Source organism: Terrapene carolina, unplaced genomic scaffold (genome assembly GCF_002925995.2).
Source record: "Terrapene carolina triunguis isolate 2854851 unplaced genomic scaffold, T_m_triunguis-2.0 Scaffold96, whole genome shotgun sequence".
NCBI classification, from domain to species: Eukaryota; Metazoa; Chordata; order Testudines; family Emydidae; genus Terrapene; species Terrapene triunguis.
This window is the reverse complement of record NW_020664447.1, coordinates 20,662,043-20,681,811: the sequence shown is the minus strand read 5'-3', so window position 1 is coordinate 20,681,811 and position 19,769 is coordinate 20,662,043. Positions and strand designations below refer to the sequence as shown.

The following is a 19,769-nucleotide window of genomic DNA, read 5'->3' as shown; positions in this document are numbered from 1 at the left end:
CTTATTGTATACTTAATCAGTTCTTGCCATTTCTTTTTTCAAAATTCTTGTCTGTCAGAGCATCCATTTAGGCAACTAATTATTAGATCTAGTTGGTACCTGACTTATTCATTTTAGTTTTTTCTTAAACTTAGGTAGATATAGAAAATGTTCTATTTTCTAAGAAATCCATCTGAAGATGTATAAGCGATTTCCTTGGTGAATATTATCACTGTAAGCTCCTTAATTGCCCTCTCATAAGTATGGATTGTTAGGTATAAAATTCTGAGAGCTGGAAGGAAAGTATTATTTAATTCTTACCTTTGATATAAAGGTACAATAATTACTTGATTTGAAACTTAAAAGCATGGAATTTGTTGAGATGTTTTCATGTCATTTTATAATATTTTTTTCTCCAAACAACCTTTGCAATAAGAATTTATAAGATCTGTAAAATAATTAACAATAAAAATTAGTCCAACAGAGTTTAAAGCATGCGCATTTGTTTCATTATTTTGTGGTGTCGTTATTTTTTATTGTGAAAATAATATAAATATTGCCATGTAAGAGGCAGCTAAGAAAATATCCACCCACTTACAGTTTGCAGATTGCCGGGGAAAAAACAGTTGGTTGGAATATTAATCATTTTGGGCATGAAAGAGGTTATTTTTAACTCTTTCTGCATAGATATGTGCCTAAAAAAATCCTAATTGTGGTTTTGATAATTTCCCCTTTATTACCTTCACAAAGAAAATGTTAGTCTTTAATTCAAAAAGTAAAGACTAATTTTACTTGCAGCTATCTCTTTAAGAATATAAAATTGGTATCAAACCAAATGTTAATTCCAAAATGATTATTAAAATCCTCTGCACTTGAAGTATTCAGTGGGCAAAAATAAATTTACATGAAACCTGGGAAATATATAAATGTTTTTTTATTTGGAGTGGTATGCACAGTTTTTTCATTCTTCTCAAACTTGTCAATGTAAATGTGCTCAGAAATACTCATCCCATTCTGTCAATTAGTCCTCTGATATCTCTGCAATATGCAGAACTATTAAACCCCTTCCCCCCAAACCTTTCAACTTTTTTACAATAAATCTTCAGTAGATAGATTCTAATTTTTCATGAGCTTAACTATGAGCATTCAAAATCTTAGTGTGGAGTCTCCATCCTGTCCATTTTGTGAACTAACAAATAATTCTAAGGGCCACATCTGGGTCCTCTTTGAAGCCAAATGCAAAACTCCTATTGACTTCAATTGAAGATATATGTATATATAAATGCTATAAATAGGCAAGCCTGTACCTATTGTATCCACATCATTTTGTGTAATCTTTATTAAAAGAAAATATTTTACCTTATTTTATCCCATAAGATCTTACACACAATCTGCCTCTCTTCAGTGACATTGTTAGTAAGAAGTATGCTAAATGTCCCAAGCATAGCTATATACAAACTGTACATCCATATCACACACTACATGTAGCATGGCAAGACAACAGTCCCAGAAAGTATTCTAAAGTAGCAATGAATAAAAATTGGGGGAAAAAAGGACCTTTTTTGCAGTGGATTCAGACACACTCACTATGGAAGATTGTGTTGTGAATTTTCTTTAAAAAGTTTGGGTTGGCCTTGAGCTGAGTCTTTTAGAACATTGTGTCATACATTCGAAAACACCTAAGTTGAGTTAGGAACACAAGTTCCATTGATTATCTTCTAATTGCAATTTTTTTTTTTTTTTTATAAGTGGGCTTTATGATATACTTGAAAAATCCTCCACTCTCAGAGGTTCTGTAGATTCTTGCCATTTCCATCATAAACTTAGCACTCTTAAGTCTCATCCTTCTTAACAGCCTTGTTGGTAAAGATAACTATTATTTAATTTTTGCTTCAAATAAAATACAGTAGAATTTAATATCAATTTTAAATCCTGTTCTCTATATATCTTTTTTGTTAATATTTATAAGAGAAAGTTTAATCTAAATGAGAGTTTCAACTACCTGGAATTTTGACTGTTTGCTATGCATTTTATGATCCTCTTCAGAATCACTTGTCAGTTAAGAATTCTGGTGAAAATTATTTGAGGAACTTCATTCTTTCAGCTGCAGTTACAATTGGTTAAAATATTCTTCTTTTCCTGTCCTAAAATTTTGTGAAACATTTCTCTGTGATCTTAAGCACTTGTTGTGTTTCACACCAGAGATGGCTGCATATTAGGGAAGGATGAAGTAATTTCTCTGTATATTAATATCTATATTTAATGTGTGTGTTTTTATAGTGTGACATGTTTGTTCTATTTTATATAATCTTATGCTTTTAAAGTTTTGGTTGAGTACTTAGTTATCTTTCAAGACGAATGACATTGTATACATGCCAAATATTATCTGGGGTTTCTTTCCTAACTGAAATATTGTATAATTTTTGAAAATTACAATCTGCATAGTCTTCTGAATTATTACAAGCTGCCTTTTGTTAGTGATATCATTATTATTACTTTGCAGATTTAGGTTTGTGAACTCTGGATTCAATCCTACAAACCCCCTGAGTCCCACTGAAGTTAATGGGATTATTTCGCATAAATAAGGACTAAAATAAATAAAGGTTTTCAGGATTGGACCTCTATTAGTTTATGAAATTAGTAGGAAAAACCATCAAATCTAGGGTGTGTATAAGAAGCCTTTTATTAGAAAAGTCTCTTTAAACTTTACTTGAGGCTAAAGAACCCATTACTTTGAGAAATGGAGAGTCTTGGGGCATAGTGTTTACTAATATAAATTGTCCCATAATTGCAGTGCTCTGCTAGTAGCATTTGCAGGATCAGGTCCTTGAGTTGTATTTTTTTCTGCTAAAAATAATTAGTTAAATGATTTATTGCTATGTTTAGATATATCTTGGTATATTCTCCCATGGATGCTTGTGGAAGCTGAAGTGAGCATATTACCTCAGGATACTGCACTCTCTGCTCTATATACAGTAATAGATGCAATAGAAATGCCTAGATTAGAAAAACAGACACCTAGGGATTATGTCAGTGTAAGAGTTCTAACAGAAGAAGAATCTGTCCTGAATTTTTAACCTAGCAGATGGAGATAAGGTGACCGCTAACATTAAAGATTTCCAGGCTACTCCTGAACTGACAATGGAACCAAATTCTCTCTCTCAGTTTAGGTCTCTATAGGAAAAAGGAACCCAAAAGAAACAGCATGAAGGAAGAAGTTTCTGTGGCTCTGTTCAAGTCCATGAACTTGTGTTAGGCTTCAAAGAAAGCTTGAGAGAGAGAGAGCGAGAGCAAATAGTGTTGATGAAAGCTTGGCAAAAACCAGATGTTTGCCATTACTATTTATTTGTCATTGATGTTTCCAGTATTGTGGGGCTTAAGTACGTATTACAACCAGTAAGTCAAAGTATGTTGCATATGAAAGTGGTTTTCAGTTTTAATTACATTTTAAATATAATTCTGTTATTTAGCTTGATTAGATAATCAGCGAAGATAGTTTTTCTCTCTTACTCTAAGCACCCGAAAAAGGTGCCGTATGTTGTTGAATCTTTTTAAGGAGTGATAAATATGCATAAATGATAAAATCAGATGTGATTACTATAATTGTTTTTCCCCTCCCCCCTCTTAATACAGTGCCATTTAGAGAGGCCCCCACCTATTCAAACAGGAGGCGAAGGCCCCAAAGCACCTTGGCAGCACCTCGTGTCTTACTTCGTTCCAACAGCGATAACAATCTGAACATCAACAACATTCCTGAGTGGTCAGCTTCATCTTCTGCTTCTTCACACCGCAGCCTTTCACCTCACCTACTTCAACAGATGCAGAATAATCCTAATGGAACTGTAAAAACTGTTGGGAGTTATACCCCATCCTCTCGGAGTCGGTCGCCATCATTAAACAGGGTAGGAGAGGATGCAAAAAGACAGCAACATAGGCACATCAGGTGATCTTTTTCAATATTCCTACAGCATGAAATATACCATTTTATTGACACACTGACCACAATATTCATTAGTACAGATTTATTATAAATGTCCATCTTGGGCCCAGGGTAGATGTGAACATTTGAAGAAAATCATATGCATTGGAGCAATGTCCAAAAGCTAAACTTGTCAACACCTCTAACCATTGCTTTCAGATACTCTTATCCACTCCATCCCTTTCCTCACAAAGTCTGCATAAATAGGTAAACCTAGCAGGATGATCTGAAGCTTACCAAATCATGCTTTGGTATCCTCTACCATGCCCCTCCTATCTCAAGCAGGGTGTTAGTAGAGCTGGAGATAATTTTTCAGACACTTTCAAAATGTAACATTCTGATTTTTTTTCAATTCCAAATGACCTTTTGTTTTGAATTTTGATTTTATTTTTAAAAGGTTAAACTCAAAAACAAAATGAAACATTTCATCCAAAACAAACATTGTTTTACTTTTTCGGTTTACCAAAAAGTTTGAAATTTGAAATTTTTGTTTCCAGTTGACCCAAAACAATTTTTTGTTTTCTGTGTTTTGGTTCAGCCAATGAATTGAAAAATCAGTTATTCACACAGCTCTAGATGCAAGTAGCTTGACAGTCTTGTATGGTTGTAACAGCTCTAATAAATCATGGGGAAAGAGAGACTCTCTGAGGTAGTAGGGACCAAACTATCTCTTATAGCTGTAGTCTGCTTACTCTACAGTTGGGCGAGGGGTACTGTTGTCCATCAGGTTGTTGATGGAACCTGAGTCAATTGCTTTCTTCCATCCCCCTTCCCAGAAAGCATTCAAGGCCAGTTAGAGGCAACATACCCAACTCCACAGCCTCTTGAAGTCCCACTTCCCCTGATCTGGAACTGAGCAGTATGCAAGAAGGAAGAAAAAGTGGAGGACTATGGAATTCCTGTGGGCTGGTTAGGGGGGTTGGTGGGGGCGGAGCTGGGGAGGGGCAGCAGCTGGAGGCTGTGGTGGTAGGGAACAAGCATCTTCTTCTGTTCCTACTTTCTGCAGGGCCCTAACACTTGAGGATTCTGCTGCTTTATTTTTTCCCCCTTGACTAGTGAGTGTGACCCAGTGGGTGCCCCCATCAACCAATTTATGGGCTGTGCCCACTGGATGAGAAGTCTTGCTTCATTGGAGAAAGGTGGATGCTGGCATACATTTTAATAGAACAAAATTGATAGATTAGGTGTGAATGCTTTATCTTTTAAAGAATGTCAGTACACTCCAAAATGTGGCCCTATAAAGGGATAATTGCAGTGTAAGTTAGGGGGAGAGTGAGAGACTCAAATAGAATTTAAATACAAATAAACTTAATTCTATTGTCATTCAAAATAATGGGCTTTCTCTGTCATATTTCCTGATCTCAATATGAAAAAAGAAAACAAATATTGTCAAGTAGCAGTGTTGGCTACTGTTGGGTGTCACTTTGATATTATGTATAATAGATTTATATCTAAATTTGTAGTCATTAAAGCAAAAGAGAATTTGGCTGAAGTTATCATTTTCCTATTACTTTCTTCCCTTACTTTGCTCCTTTTTTTTTTTCTTCTCCTCCCCCCCTTCAGTTATGGGCAGCCAGCTAACACATGTTTTCTGATAGTGGCATCAGCAATACTACCAGAGTTGTCTAATGTTGCAATCTACAAAATTTACAACACTTTTGTTTAAATCACATATGGCATTGACCACTGCATGAGATCGGATTCTGAACTTCATAGGCCAGTGGTCTGATCCAATATAGCAAAGTGTTCCAATGTTGTATATTGTAGTAACTGTGCAAAGTCATTCAATTATTACCTTTGGCCTCACTCCTGCATAGAGAACCTCGTGGGCAGATCCTTTTATCTATCTGGAGACTACAGTAGGATTCTGCATAGATGCAGAGGTCCACCTGTTAAATTGTCTTTTCAGGCCAGGGACCCTCCTATTTGTTCCTTCCAGTTAGAGGGAATGTGTTTTGCTTTCTCCAAAGGAAAATCTAGCTAAAAGCTATTTAAAAACTTGGCTTCTAATTAGAATATACAATGTTACTACAACAATATCTCTAGGTTCCTGGAACATAATTTGTTGATTTATGGAGCTGGGCAAATAATGCAAAAACTTTCTGTGAATATTAATTCATTTTTTAAAACGAATTTGCTTTGTCTGCTCTCATCCCTCTTCTGTGCTCACTGTCTGTGAATGCTTGAGTGAGTTTCACCAGCATAAATGTTAACGGAAGCCAATTTCATGCTGGAAAATTTGTGGAAACCAAATGCTAAGTCCTCCATGTGCTAGTATTTGTACTGAAACTACTTGCACACTTACCCAAACATAGAGTAGAAACAGTGCCATGTGGTATAACACATGAATATACATCCCAGGCGCCTCCAGTGCATCTGCTGGTGGTCCACAGAAAGCTGGGTGGTCACAAGGTGCTAGCTCTTATTTCCAGCTTCTAAATTTGTTGAAGACCACTGAAACACTTTCCTAATGTTCTGTGCAACTGTAACGCCAACAGACCCCAGTCGTCAGTGGGTGGGATTGAACCGGGAACCTCTGGAGCTTAGTGCATGAGCCTCTACCACATGAGCTAAAAGGCAACTGGGACTTAGCTAAGGCTGTAGAGCAGATACATTAATTGCTTTCTCTCTCTCTCACTAAGTGGTCTCGGTGCCACTAGATGGGACAGAACACCACACCCGGAAAGTGTGTGGGTTATACAACCAGTGCTGTAGTTACCACTGAGATGTTGTGCAGTCATGAATGGGGGAATGCATAGGACTCCTTCCACCAATTCTCTTCCTTGAAGGGTCACCAAGCCTTTACTTTGAGCTTGAAGGGTAATCTTTGTTCTCTCCCCTTACTATTTGCTAGTGGTTCACATAAAACTGTCCCTCACTTTAGTCCAAAAAGCCCCAGTCAATTCAACAAAAGTTTTTTGTGGCTTCCTGCAACCTAAACCAAAGAAAGCAAAAAGGAATGAAAGTGAGTAGCTTGCTCCAGCCAGTCCCCAATAAACATACATTTTCCATAAATCAATCTTTCTGTCGCTCCATGGTGAGCACCTCCTGCTCGTGAGTGAGCTTTTTGAAGAGTTCTTCCATTTCTCAGGAACAGCTTTCATCTCCCCATTCTCTTAAAGCCACACCTGTTTACAGTTCTGATTAAACCCAGCTGCTCCACTTTCTTCCTCTTCTTGGATCTACATTAACCCTTTCCTCTCCCTCTGGATGCAAGGGTTTGTACATCCCATCAATGAGGGGAGGATGCCTGTGATCATGATTGGAATCGGAAGTATTCACAAGAAAATCAGTCTATTAAAATGAAGGGGGGAAAAAAGGCCTTACTCCAGTCCCCCCAAAAGAAGGGAGGTTGAATCTTTTGATAGGTATGACATAAGAGGCTAGGATGTGACTATATGTACAATTGTCCTGACCTATTTCATCCATCTGGTATTTTTCTTCTTGAAATACTAACCAGCCTTCACGATTAAACTGGGATTTATTGGAATGGAAGATGCCAGCTAAGATTAAAGAAAGCAGCATCTGTAGTACTTGGTCCTAGCAACAGGGTTAAAGGAGATCCACTCTCTCAGTAGGAAAGGGGACTCTTAAATCAAAGAAGTGGTGATGATTTATATCCTAACCCATAAGGTTTGGAGGATTTATACTCTACCAGATTAGATATCTTCTATACCAGGGATCGGCAACTTTTGGCACGTGGCCCGCCAGGGTAAGCACTCTGGCGGGCCAGGCCAGTTTGTTTACCTGCCGCGTCCACAGGTTCAGCCGATCACGGCTCCCACTGGCTGCGGTTTGCCGCTCCAGGCCAATGAGGGCTGCGGGAAGCCATGGCCAGAACATCCCTCGGCCTGCGCCGCTTCCCATGCCATCCCATGCCAATGGGGGTTGAGTGTATAAGAATACCTGATTTGTATATATTGCAGTGCTGTAACTTGCACAGGGTGGCTGATCTGGTCAGGACAGGGTGGCAAACCTGCTTAGTCCAGGGAATTAGGAGGTCTGTTTAGGCCTAGGACACTCATTATATAAGCGTGGAGATTAATAGAATGAGATGGCTAGTGAGACCTAGGGTTACCACTACCTCTTTCACTTTCAGCAGCTGCCACCGCCTAGTGAGCTTTCACCAACAGACCTCCAGCCTGCATAGCCCCTTGAAACACGCAGTGGAGTCTGTTGTTATTGGCACCAGTCCTTGGCTGTAAAAGAAAAGAAGGAAAAATAAATCTAGAAAATGATCAAGTCTGAGATCAAAGGCTCCTGATAATGTACTGCAGTGAAATTGATTTGGGTGGATGGGGCAAAGCCTTCCTTATTCAAATGTTCCACTATGTTAAACTTCTTCCAAACTTCCCTTGTTTACTTTTTAGCAACAGCTTTGTTGACACAGTCTTCATTCTTTCCCAGTGGATTATTCCCCCCCTCCCCTTTTTGTTAAAGACTGTAAATCATCATTGATATTTGTTTACCTCATACATTAGAATGCCTACTTTCACTTTGTCATCTTTACACCAAAAATATATTTGTGAAAGCTCACCTTGTTCCCCTTAGGCTGAGCTAGCCAGTGAAGTTTTCTGAATTATCTATATATGCTAGCTCAGGCAAAAATCCTGCTTGCTCTCCCTTGCCATAATGGTGTTTTTTGTTTAAAAGGATATCTTACTCACCAAATAAGCCAAATAAAAACACCCATCCTTCTCATCCCAAGCAACAACGCAAGTATTAACTCATTCTGTTTTTTCCCCCTGCCCTTATCTTTCCCCTAAAAACACTGATTATTTCTGTGTATTCTTGTTTCCTTTGCATATATTCTATTTTCAGCATTTCCATGTAAGGCTTCTTGTTCCTTGCATTTATCCTTAGCAGTGGAACTGTAGCATCTTGCACCTTTTTTATGATGCCTTTTAAGATTCTTCCACCCACACTTGAATTTTACCATTTCCTCCCTGGCACCAGACATCGTTTCTTAACTATTGTAATATTGGATTTCCTGAAAGGAAATGCCTTTGTGGTGATGGGATCTAGCCTCAAGCTTCTCTATTTTCCACCCTTTATCAATGAATTCTTCCTTATTCAAAACAAGTAGATAAGTGTTCATATTTTGATCATTGATAAGAAACTTCCTCTGAAATTATACTGTATCAAAGACATGATGCATGTTTGGGTACATTCAGAGTTGTGGTTCAGGCCCATGAATATTACTATAGAACTATTGTGAACACACCAATTCACAGCAGTAATTGTAGATTTTAGTGGTCTAAAGTGTTCTACTTATTTCTTTTGCAGGATTATGATGTGCATATATATATATATATATAGATATATATCTATATATATATCTATATATATATAAGTGTAAATTAAATTAGCTGAAGGGCTGGAAACTGCCTGGTTGTCTCAGTTGTCTTTTCACATTTTGTTTTAACAAAACTGTCATTAGTTGACCTTTTCCACTTCAAAGATTATCTAAAAAATAGGGTGTCCAGACTAACAAACTAGTTTTGTTTTTCCAGTAATACTGCCTTTTTGCAAACTGCATACTTATTGCATATTCTCACCACTAAATATGTTCTGTTGTGTCATGAGAACAGAACAATATTAATGTCAATTTTAAATGATAAACTAATGCTGTTTCATTGCAATCCCCAGTGCCAGTTATAATCCCAGTGCCAACAAGGATCCTATCGCTGCCTTGGATTATCAGGGTCCAAAACGCAAACTTTACAGTGCTGTACCTGGAAGACTTTTTATTGTCGTCAAGCCATATCAACCTCAAGGAGAAGGAGAGATTCATCTGCACAAAGGGGACAGGGTGAAAGGTTAGTCTTTTCTCCATTAGTTCCTGAGTAACCATAGCATTTTTTTCTGATTATACACAGATCTTGTTTTTAAAGCCCTACATTATCTCATCTATAATAGAATAATTTATTTTGTTTAGCTCATATGTTAATAGATCTATTATTTTTACTCCAATATTTCTTTACACCAGATTTTGCTAATAATTTGTGGACTTTGTTATATTTTCTAACCAAAATGTATTCAACTACCATTTTTGTTATAAACAATTTATGCAGTGGATGCCATTGAAACTTACCATTGTTACTGCAGGTACTTTTATCTTCCTATACTTAGAGTAAGAGGCACAGAACTGCAGTTATTGTAGAGGGGCAAATGTTGAGTTTTAAGGATGTTGTAAGATGGCAGGCTATCTCACCAACCCAGGAAGGAAGGAATGCTGTCTCTGAGTCTGATTCAGACTTTACATCAGGGCACAGTTTATTGGTTTAAACAAAAAACTTGTAACACAAAAGTAAAGCAATTCCCTTGCCCAGCATGGGCTGCAGTTCCCAGAGGCTTTTTCCTTTGTCTCTCTCTGGAAGGAGGATATACTGGGTCATATGACACTTAAATTTTTTCTGGCTGTTCTACCATGACATGAGGGGGGAGGGGCACTTTAAATAGTGCTGAGGGGGGAGGTGAAGAGGGAAATACCTTTTCAGGTAAAAGGGAAATTAATGGCTACTAGTTTGCTTGAAAGCCAAGAACACAATCCAAGTCAGGATCTAACTTAGGTTATGTCTACACTGCCCTGCAGTTCAGACTGCGGGGCTGCAAACAGCCGTGCGCACCAAAGTGCTTTGCTGTAAGTACCCTGTGTGGACACTGCGGGCACAGACTAAAAGGTTCCTAGAAGAGGACTATGTTAATGAGACCAGTAACCCTTCAGTTCGCATCTGCAGTGTCCACAGGGAAGCTACAGAACAGCACTTTGGTGTGCACTGTTGTTTGCAGCCCCGTACTCTGAACTGCAGGGCAGTGTAGGCATAGTCTTAGTCAGGGTCGGCTCTAGGCACCAGCAAACCAAGCACGTGCTTGGGGCGGCACATTTTCAGGGGCGGCATTTCGGCCATCTTTTTTGTTGTTGTTGTTTGTTGCTGCTGCTTCGGACAGCAAAAGCCTAGAGCCGGCTCTGGCAGCAGCAGCGCGGGGGCCTGTGGTTCGCGCCATGGAGGAGCAGCGCCTGCACCTTGTGGCTGGGCCGGGTAGGCTCCGAGTGGGGAACACTCGGGCTGGGGGCCGCCCCGCGGGGCACACGAGCCGCCTTCAGGTGCCGCCCCCCAGCGCCACAGCCGGGGCTGGGCGAAGCAGCCCGAGCCGCCCAGGGACTGCGGCAGGGCGCCAGAAGCAGCAGCAGCGGGGCCATAGAGGGTGGGGCGCTGCCATGCGGGGCCCGCATCCTGCTCTCCGGGGCGCCGCTCCCTCTGGGGCTATCCTGCCCCGGCTCCTCAGCCCCCTGCTGGGGTGGTCCCCTGGCTCTGCCCTCCTGGGTCCCTGGGCTGAGGCGTGGCCCGGGAGCCCCGCTGCTTACCCCAACCCTGCCAGCGCCAGACCGGCTGGAGGCGAGGGGGGAGCGGGCGGAGTCAGCACTGGTGGGGGGGAGCCCAGGGTTGGGGTGGCATGGGGTGTGGGTGGGGGAGGGCACTGGTGGGGGGCAGCCAAAAATTTTTTTGCTTGGGGCGGCAAAAAACCTAGAGCCGGCCCTGGTCTTAGTGTTACTTTTCAAGACAGCAGATGCATCCCAGATGTGACATGCTCAGTTTGTGGAGATGAAGGGCTGCATTGATGCCATTGTTCTTGCCCTCCTGGACAGTAGTATAGTGCCAGATTGGTGAAGTTGGTAGAGGTTAAAATGTGGGTAGAATGGTAGGAAACACACACACCTTTCCCATCTGGCCCACAGATAAAAACTTGCATCACTGTGTAGGTTGTCAGTAGTACTTATCTACATGATCATTTTAGCTGATCTATAATGTTTGATTCCCCCACCTCTCTGATTATTAACCATTAATCATTGAGACATGGGGGCAGATTCTCTGTATCATTCTATTGTAGAACCTCAAAGATAAGAACATCAGAGTTATGGATGAAGGCACCAAATTTGGGATTTCCCTGGAGTTGCTAGACCCCCTTTTTGCCCCAAGCCCCCATCCCGCCCCTTCCCACCCATATTCCACCCCACCCCCACCTCTTCATGTCCCTGGTCCTCCCCCTCCCCCTCCCTCTCAGCACCTCCTGTATGGTGCTGAACAGCTGATCACAGCAGGCACTGGGAGGGCGGGGGAGGAGCTGATCTGCGAGGCCCGCTGGTGGGCGGGAGGCGCTGGGGGCAGAGGGAGGAGCTGATTCATGGGGTTGCCAGTGGATGCTGAGCACCCACTATTTTTTTTCCTGTGAGTGCTTCAGCCCTCCCCGCCCTGCGGCTTCAGCCCCAATCTCCTGCTCTGCCCCCCATGGCTGAAGTCCGTAACCTTTTCTTTAGTGTTACGGAACATTTCAGAGTTACAGACGTCCTCCATTCCCAAGGTATCTGTAACTCTGAGGTTCTACTGTAATCCCTTCCCTTTTAGGGCAAAGGGAGTGGATACAGCCTCCAAATCTCCTACTAGAGATACTCTGGCATGGGGGAGTTCCCCATGGCCAACAACACAAGGGGCATATTAGGAAAGGACATTTTAAAGTGTCTATGTGGGGTGTGAGGAGTACCTGAGGACAATGCACTACAGCTATCTCCAACTGTCAAACAGTCTTTTGGGCCATGGTCTCATGATCCTTTGTGGCTTAAAATAGAGAAACCTCAGGACATTTAAAGTGCACCCCAAATGATTATGAATATTTGATCTTAATAAAGTGATTAGTGTAGCATTTCCTTCTTGTTCTGATTATTAATCATGATGGAAATACTGGAGAGCGTAAATCAGGTTCTTCTTCGAGTGCTTGTTCATGTCCATTCAAATCAGGTGTGTGTATGTGTATGTGCACATTGGCCGGAAGATTTTTCCCCTAGCAGCATCCGTTGGGCTGGCCTGGGTGCCCCCTGTAATCGTGCCCTCATGGTGCCTAATATATAGCACTGCCGACCCGCCACCCCTTCAGTTCCTTCTTACCGCCAGGAACGGTGGCTGGAACTTCCCTTAGCTCTTGCTCAGCAAGTTTATTCTTTATCTGGTTGTATATGGTAAGTCGTTAATGTTGTTAGACTTATTAGAGTCTTAATTTAGAGTTTGTTGCCCCCCCCCACTCCGGTTCCCGGAGCTGTGGTATGCTGCGGTCCCTGGGTTTCAAAAACTGTGTGGCCTGCGCCAAGCACATGCCGAAGAGTGACCCACACTCATCGGGTCTACAGTGCCTGGGGGAGACCAATCAGAAAGATCGTTGTAAGACGCGAGTTCCATCTGAGAACTCTTAAGGAAAGGGAACAGTGGCTCAAGGTGATCCTCATGGAGGCAGCTCTACGCCCCCATTCCGACCTGGGCTTGGGAGACCCGACCCCTACTGCGTAGTCCTCAACATGGAGTGCCCCGGTGCCGTTGGTGAGCTCAGCGCCGAGAAAGGACTCTTCTCGAGACGCTCGGCACCAACATGGCTCCTCACGGGGCCTGTCTGATAATAGGCACCGTTCCTACTCACTGGTGCCTCAAAAGAAGAAGAAGCCGGACGATCATTCTCCTCTGGCCAAGCCCCGGGATGTGCAATCCCAGGCGGGCATCTCCTCGGGATCTCCTGCTGGGGCCACGTCGACTCCTGCTCAAGTGCGGCAGTCGAGTCCAGCCCTGTCTCGATCACCGGTGCCTACACAGCAGCTGCAGGTCCTGTCGATCCGGAAGTGTACCAGGCTGCTCAGGACCTCCTCCATCTTACGGTACCGTTCTCGCCTGCCAGGGAGAAACCCTCAACACTGGCAGATCCGCGTCCTCCGGTGCATTCAAAGGGGAAGCTGGCTATGATGTCGAGACGCTCCCCCTCGCCATGTACCTCCGCACCTACCCACTCAGACAGAGTCTACCCGCTTCCCGAGCTCTCGACGTTCGAGACACAGAGGATCAGCTCCTCCATGGTCTTCAGTGTCTGAGACCTCGGTGTCAGAGTCCGACTCCTATTGCTCTGGAAGGAGCAGGAGTCACAGATCGAAGTCCGGTAGAGACAGGAGAGCCCCAGGCATGGCCTCCACAGTGGCAGAACCCGGGTCAGTGGCCCTTCTGGACCCCCTGAGCTTTTCACCAGGGCCAGGCAGGAACCCAGGGTCCATGCTCTGCAACATCTTCCATAGCCTCCGTGCCACCTTCTGCTGTGCATCTGCCCTTGGCGCCTACGGTCCCAACGCCTCTGGCTCTGGCTCCAGCTCCATCGTCGACTCCGGCATTGTGCTCGGATCTGACCGTGGCACTGCCCTTCACGGCGTTGACACACCCATCTCCCACGCCTGCACCTTTGTCGATTGTTGACCTCAATGCAGGCACCAAGCCCCACACTTCTGGTGGCTCCTATGAGTGTGCTGATGCATCTCCCTCCCGTAGGGCTGACGGTGGCACCGACGTGTGCTTCAACGTCCACAGCCCCAGCACTGTCGACAGTACCACTACCTCCAACAGGAGTCACGTGACTCCTCTGGGGCAGATGGTAGGGAGCTTCCACTACTGGCACACACTTCCTCCTCTTCATCGCTGGACGAAGCATTGGTGGGGACAGCCATAGCCCCTGTGTTAGAGGACAACAGAGTGCTACAGCAGCTGCTGCGCAAGGCCGCCAAGGGTCTGGGCATCAAGGCCGAGGAGGTGGTAGAGGAGGCAGATTGCATGGTGGACATCCTAGCACCCTTGAGACCTTCATGTATAGTCTTGCCACTTATAAAGGCCATGGACATTGCCAGCTGCCAGCGAAACCTAAGAACCTGTGGCAGGCGCCGGCATCCTTGCCACCTACTGCTAAACACAACGAGCGGCGGTATTTCGTCCCCTCCAGAGGGTTCGAGCACTTGACTCGCTGGTGGTCGATGCGGCTAACCAGCATGGGAGACGGCTTCCAAGGACCCTCCCCAAAGAACAGGGATGCTAAATGCCTTGACCTTGTGGGGAGAAAGGTCTACTCGACAGGCAGTTTTCAGCTCTGTATCGCTAACCAACAGGCCATTGTGAGCAGGTACTCATACAACACCTGTGCAGCAATGGCAGTTTACAGAGCTCATCTCTTCAGATTCCTGGTCAGAGTTCACCGCCTTGGTGGAGGAAGGGAAGCTAGTCTCCCAGGCTTCCCTGCAGGATGCATTAGATACTGCAGATGCCGCCACTAGAGTGATGGCGATGGGGTAGCTATGAGGTGCAGTGCTTGGGCTCCAAGTCTCAGGGTTACCCTACGAGGTCCAGGAAACCATTCAGGACCTCCTGTTTGAGGGTGAGACTCTGTTTTCTGAAAAGACAGACAAGTGGCTGCACAGCCTTAGACTCCCGAGCCACCCTCAAATCATTGGGCCTGCACACCCCTGCCACGCAGTGGAGACACTTCTGCCCACAACCTCCTCAAAGGTTCCAGCAGCAGAGCCACCAGGACAGTTCTCGGAGGAGGAACAGGAGTGGCAGGAAGAGGCAACACCCTTCCTCAGGACAGGACTCTGGCCAGCCCAAACTGCCCTCAGGCCCTAAACCAGCCTTTTGAAGGTGGGGTTGAGGACGGCGCACCAGATCTTGGACTGGATCTAACCCACCTTACCTTTTCTTCCCGACTATCCCCTTTCTACCGTGCATGGTCCCGTATCGCCTCAGACCACTGGGTGCTTCACACGGTAGAGAGAGGATACTCCATCCAATTCTGTGCCCTCTCACCCTTCCACCCTCCTTCCCTGTCCCTCTTCAGGGACCCTTCTCATGAGCAACTGCTCATTCAGGAGGTGCAATCGCTCCTATCACTAGGGGCGGTGGAGGAGGTTCCTCCGGAGCACAGGGGCGAGGGCTTCTATTCCCGGTATTTCCTAATACCGAAAGCCAAAGGCAGCCTCAAACCTATCCTGGACCTGCGTGAGCATGGTCTCCCTGGCCTCCCTCATCCCTTCACTAGATCCAGCAGATTGGTATGCCGCCCTCGACTTGAAGGACGTGTATTTTCACATCGCAATCACTCAAAACTACAGGAAGTTCCTCAGGTTTGTGGTCAATGGTTCCCGCTACCAATTTACTGTCCTCCCATTCGGCCTGTCAGCAGCATCTTGAGTATTCACCAAGGGCATGGTAGTCGTCGCTGCCTTTCTGCGGAGATATCAGGTACAGGTGTTTCCGTACTTCGACTGGTTGATCAAAAGCCGCTCCAGGACACAAGTGGAAACTCAGGTCGCGTTTATCAGAGCCACATTCGAGAACCTGGGTCTGCTCCTAAATGAAGCAAAATTGATTCTGTCCCCTGTCCAGAGGATAGAGTTCATAGGGGCGGTACTGGACTCGACCCAAGCCAGGGCATTCCTCCCACAGGTGAAGTTTCAAGCCCTCAACAACATGATCCAGGGAGTCACGCAGTTTCCCACCACTACCACGAGAAACTGCCTGAAGCTTCTAGGGCACATGGCAGCCTGTACATACGTGGAACGACACGCCAGACTCAGGCTTCGGCTGCTACAGTCATGGCTAGTGTCAGTCTATCGACCAGCCTAGGACAGCTTGGACAGGATCATGTCCCTGCCTTGCCCTATCCTCGATTCGCTCCGGTGGTGGACCGATGCCCAGCAGGTGTGCTCAGGGGTCTCCTTCGCTGCCCCACAGCCATCCCTGTCGTTGGTGATGGACACATCAGATTTGGACTGGGGAGCTCATCTGGGAGACCACAGAACTCAAGGCCTCTGGTCGCAAGCAGATCTGCGCCTCCACATCAATGTCAGAGAGCTGAGAGCGGTGTGCCTAGTGTGTCAGACATTCCGCCCTTACCTAACTGGACAATGTGTATCAGTCATGACGGACAATACGGCTGCAATGTTCTATATCAACAAATGGGGGTGCATGCTCCTCACCCCTGTGCCAGGAAGTCCTCATGCTATGGGATTTCTGTGTAGAACATTCGGTCGACCTGCAAGTGTCATACCTCCCCGGGATTCAGAATGAGCTGGCAGACCACCTCAGCAGGTCGTTCCGCAGCCATGAGTGGTCCCTTCATCCGGACGTCACATGTTCAGTCTTCCAGAGGTGGGGATTTCCCCTGATCGACCTCTTCGTCACGCAATGCAACAAGAAGTGCCAGCAATTCTGCTCCTTCCAGAATCACAGCCCGGGCTCCACAGCAGATGCGTTCCTCCTCCATTGGGGAAGGGCTCTCCTATATGTCTTCCCACCGATACCGCTCATTCACAAGGTGCTGCACAAGATCCGCAGAGATCGAGCTCGAGTCCTACTGATAGCACCGGCCTGGTTCTGTCAGCACTGGTACACTTCCCTCCTAGACATGCCGATTACCTTGCCGCTCTTCCCGGACCTTCTCACACAGGATCACGGACGTCTCCAACACCCAAACCTGCAGTCGCTCCATCTCACAGCATGGAAGCTCCATGGTTGAATCCATCGGAGCGTTTCTGTTCAGACCAGGTTAGACAGGTCCTCCTTGGCAGTAGAAAACCCTCGACAAGGGCCACATACCTTGCCAAATGGAAGAGATTTTCAATCTGGTCAGCGCAGCGCAACTTGCCCCCGACGCTAGCCTTAGTGCCGCACATTCTGGACTACCTTCTACATCTGAAACAGGAGGGTCTCTCGTTGCCTTCTATAAGAGTGCACTTGGCTGCCATCTTGGCATTCCACCCGAGTGTACAGGGCCGCTCGGTTTTTGCTAACCCCATGGTCAGCCACTTCCTGAAGGGGCTCGACAGTTGTACTTGCATGTTTTGCCAACCAGTTCCTGCCTGGAACCTCAACTTGGTCCTCTCTAGACTCACGGGGCACCCCTTTGAGTCTTTAGCAACATGCTTCCTGCTCTACCTCTCTTACAAGGTCGCGTTCCTGGTGGCGATAACCTCAGCCAGGAGGGTGTCTGAGCTCAGGGCCCTGACTTCAGAGCTGCCCTACACCATGTTCTTTAAGGACAAGGTTCAGCTCATGCCCCACCCTCCTTCCCTCCCGAAGGTTGTGTCACAGTTCCACATCAGCCAGGACATTTTCCTCCCACTTTTCTACCCTAAACCTCATTCTAACAACAAGGAGCAGAGACTCCACATTCTGGATGTCCGCAGAATGCTGGCTTTCTACATCGAGAGGACAAAACCATTCAGGAAGTCAGTCCTGCTCTTTGTGGCAGTGGCGGACAGGATGAAAGGTCAGCACATTTCATCATGTATCGTGGCCTGTATCAGTGAGTGCTACAACCTGGCAGGGGTTCCCACGCCTCCGATCACAGCACACTACCAGGGCACAGGCTTCGACAGCATTCCTGGCTCAAGTTCCCACCCAGGAAATCTGCAAAGCGATGATGTGGTCGTCCATACACACCTTCGCCACGCACTATGCAATCACCCGGCAGGCCAGAGATGATGCGGCCTTCAGAAGAGTAGTACTCCAATCAGTGGAGAGCTCCGACCTCACCTCCTGAATTTGGCTTGGGAGTCACCTGATTGGAACGGACATGAACAAGCACTCGAAGAAGAAAAAACGGGTACTCACTTCTCATTACTGTTGTTCTTTGAGATGTGTTGTCCATGTCCATTCCAATACCCACCCTTCTACCCCTCTGTCGGAGTAGCAGGCAAGAAGGAACTGAAAGGGTGGCAGGTCAGCAGGGCTATGTATTAGGTGCCATGAGGGTGTGACTCCAGGGAGCGCCCAGGCTGACCCGACGGATGCTGCTAGGGGAAAAATCTTCCGGCCAATGTGCACCTGTATGCGCGCACACCTGATTGGAATGGACACAAACAACACATCTTGAAGAACCAGTTATGAGAAGTGAGTAACTGTTTTATATAGCATAAATACATGGGAAATAGCACAATTAAAAAATTTAAATATTTTCAACAGAAACAACAATTTAAAGTGGAAGTGGTTAGAACTTAACATTTTAGAAAATTTTTATCAAGGTGGCTGTCAGTAATACTGTTGGAGCTTTCCTATTGGCTAAGGGACACATGACTCTGTGAGTTTAGACAGACCTTTCTGCTATCTGTGGCCTGACAACTTGGATCTCCTCCTTAGTCTTTAACCTTTTCCCCTTATGTGAGCCTGACCACAGCTCTAAATGATATGCCTTCTGTATATGCCTTTTTGGCTCTTTGAGTTTGGGCTCCAGAAACTCCTTAACATCACTGCCTCTGCTTAAAGGTCAAGGGGTTCTTGTCTCCTCAGGGCTGTCTGCATGAAATTACTCAGTTTACATTCTACCAATCCAAATAAACATGTCAAAGCAAGACCTTGTTAAAAACTGAGATAAAATGACTGTGGAGCACAAACAATTTGACTGACTATCTGGCTGTTTAGCTTGTGAGAAGTGCACTAGATCAGGCTTTCTTTAGTTACAGTAAAATAGAGGAAATCTTATAGCTCTTAGGCTATGACTACACTATGCAGCTTTTAGCGACATGGCTGTGCCGCTACAGCTGCGCCACTAAAAGGCGCGCAGTATAGCCACTGTTTGACGGCAGGAGAGAGCTCTCCTGCAGACAAAAGATTTCCACCCCCAACGAGTGGCGTTAGCATTGTCAAAACGCTGTTCACACCAGCACTTGTCATTGAGAAAACTTTTGTCTTTCCGGGGGATGTTTTTTTAACACCTCTGAACGACAAAAGTTTTGTCTTTCACATGCCAGTGTAGACAAAGCCTTAGGTATTTTTTCTCTCTGGATATGCGCTGATCATCTGAAATCCTCCTCCTGTCTCCTCTGCATGTGCTTATCAAGTCCCATGATCCAGGGCAGCTCTGAGGTGTTAGTGTTCCTCTCCACAGTGTTAAGTGATTGATCAGCTGTATTGTCTGGAGAAAACGAAAGATTTGGATCACCAGTGATTTCCCCCCCCCC

General features: G+C 45.1%; 1 protein-coding gene across 1 annotated transcript in view; it reads left to right on the top strand.

The window, feature by feature from the left end:
• SHANK2 (SH3 and multiple ankyrin repeat domains 2) overlaps positions 1-19,769 on the top strand; it is a 561,458-nt gene that overhangs the window by 177,798 nt on the left and 363,891 nt on the right. The window contains exons 10-11 of the mRNA XM_029911481.1: positions 3,613-3,922; positions 9,608-9,777. Coding sequence (XP_029767341.1) covers positions 3,613-3,922; positions 9,608-9,777 — 480 coding nt within the window. The remainder of the gene's footprint in view (positions 1-3,612; positions 3,923-9,607; positions 9,778-19,769) is intronic.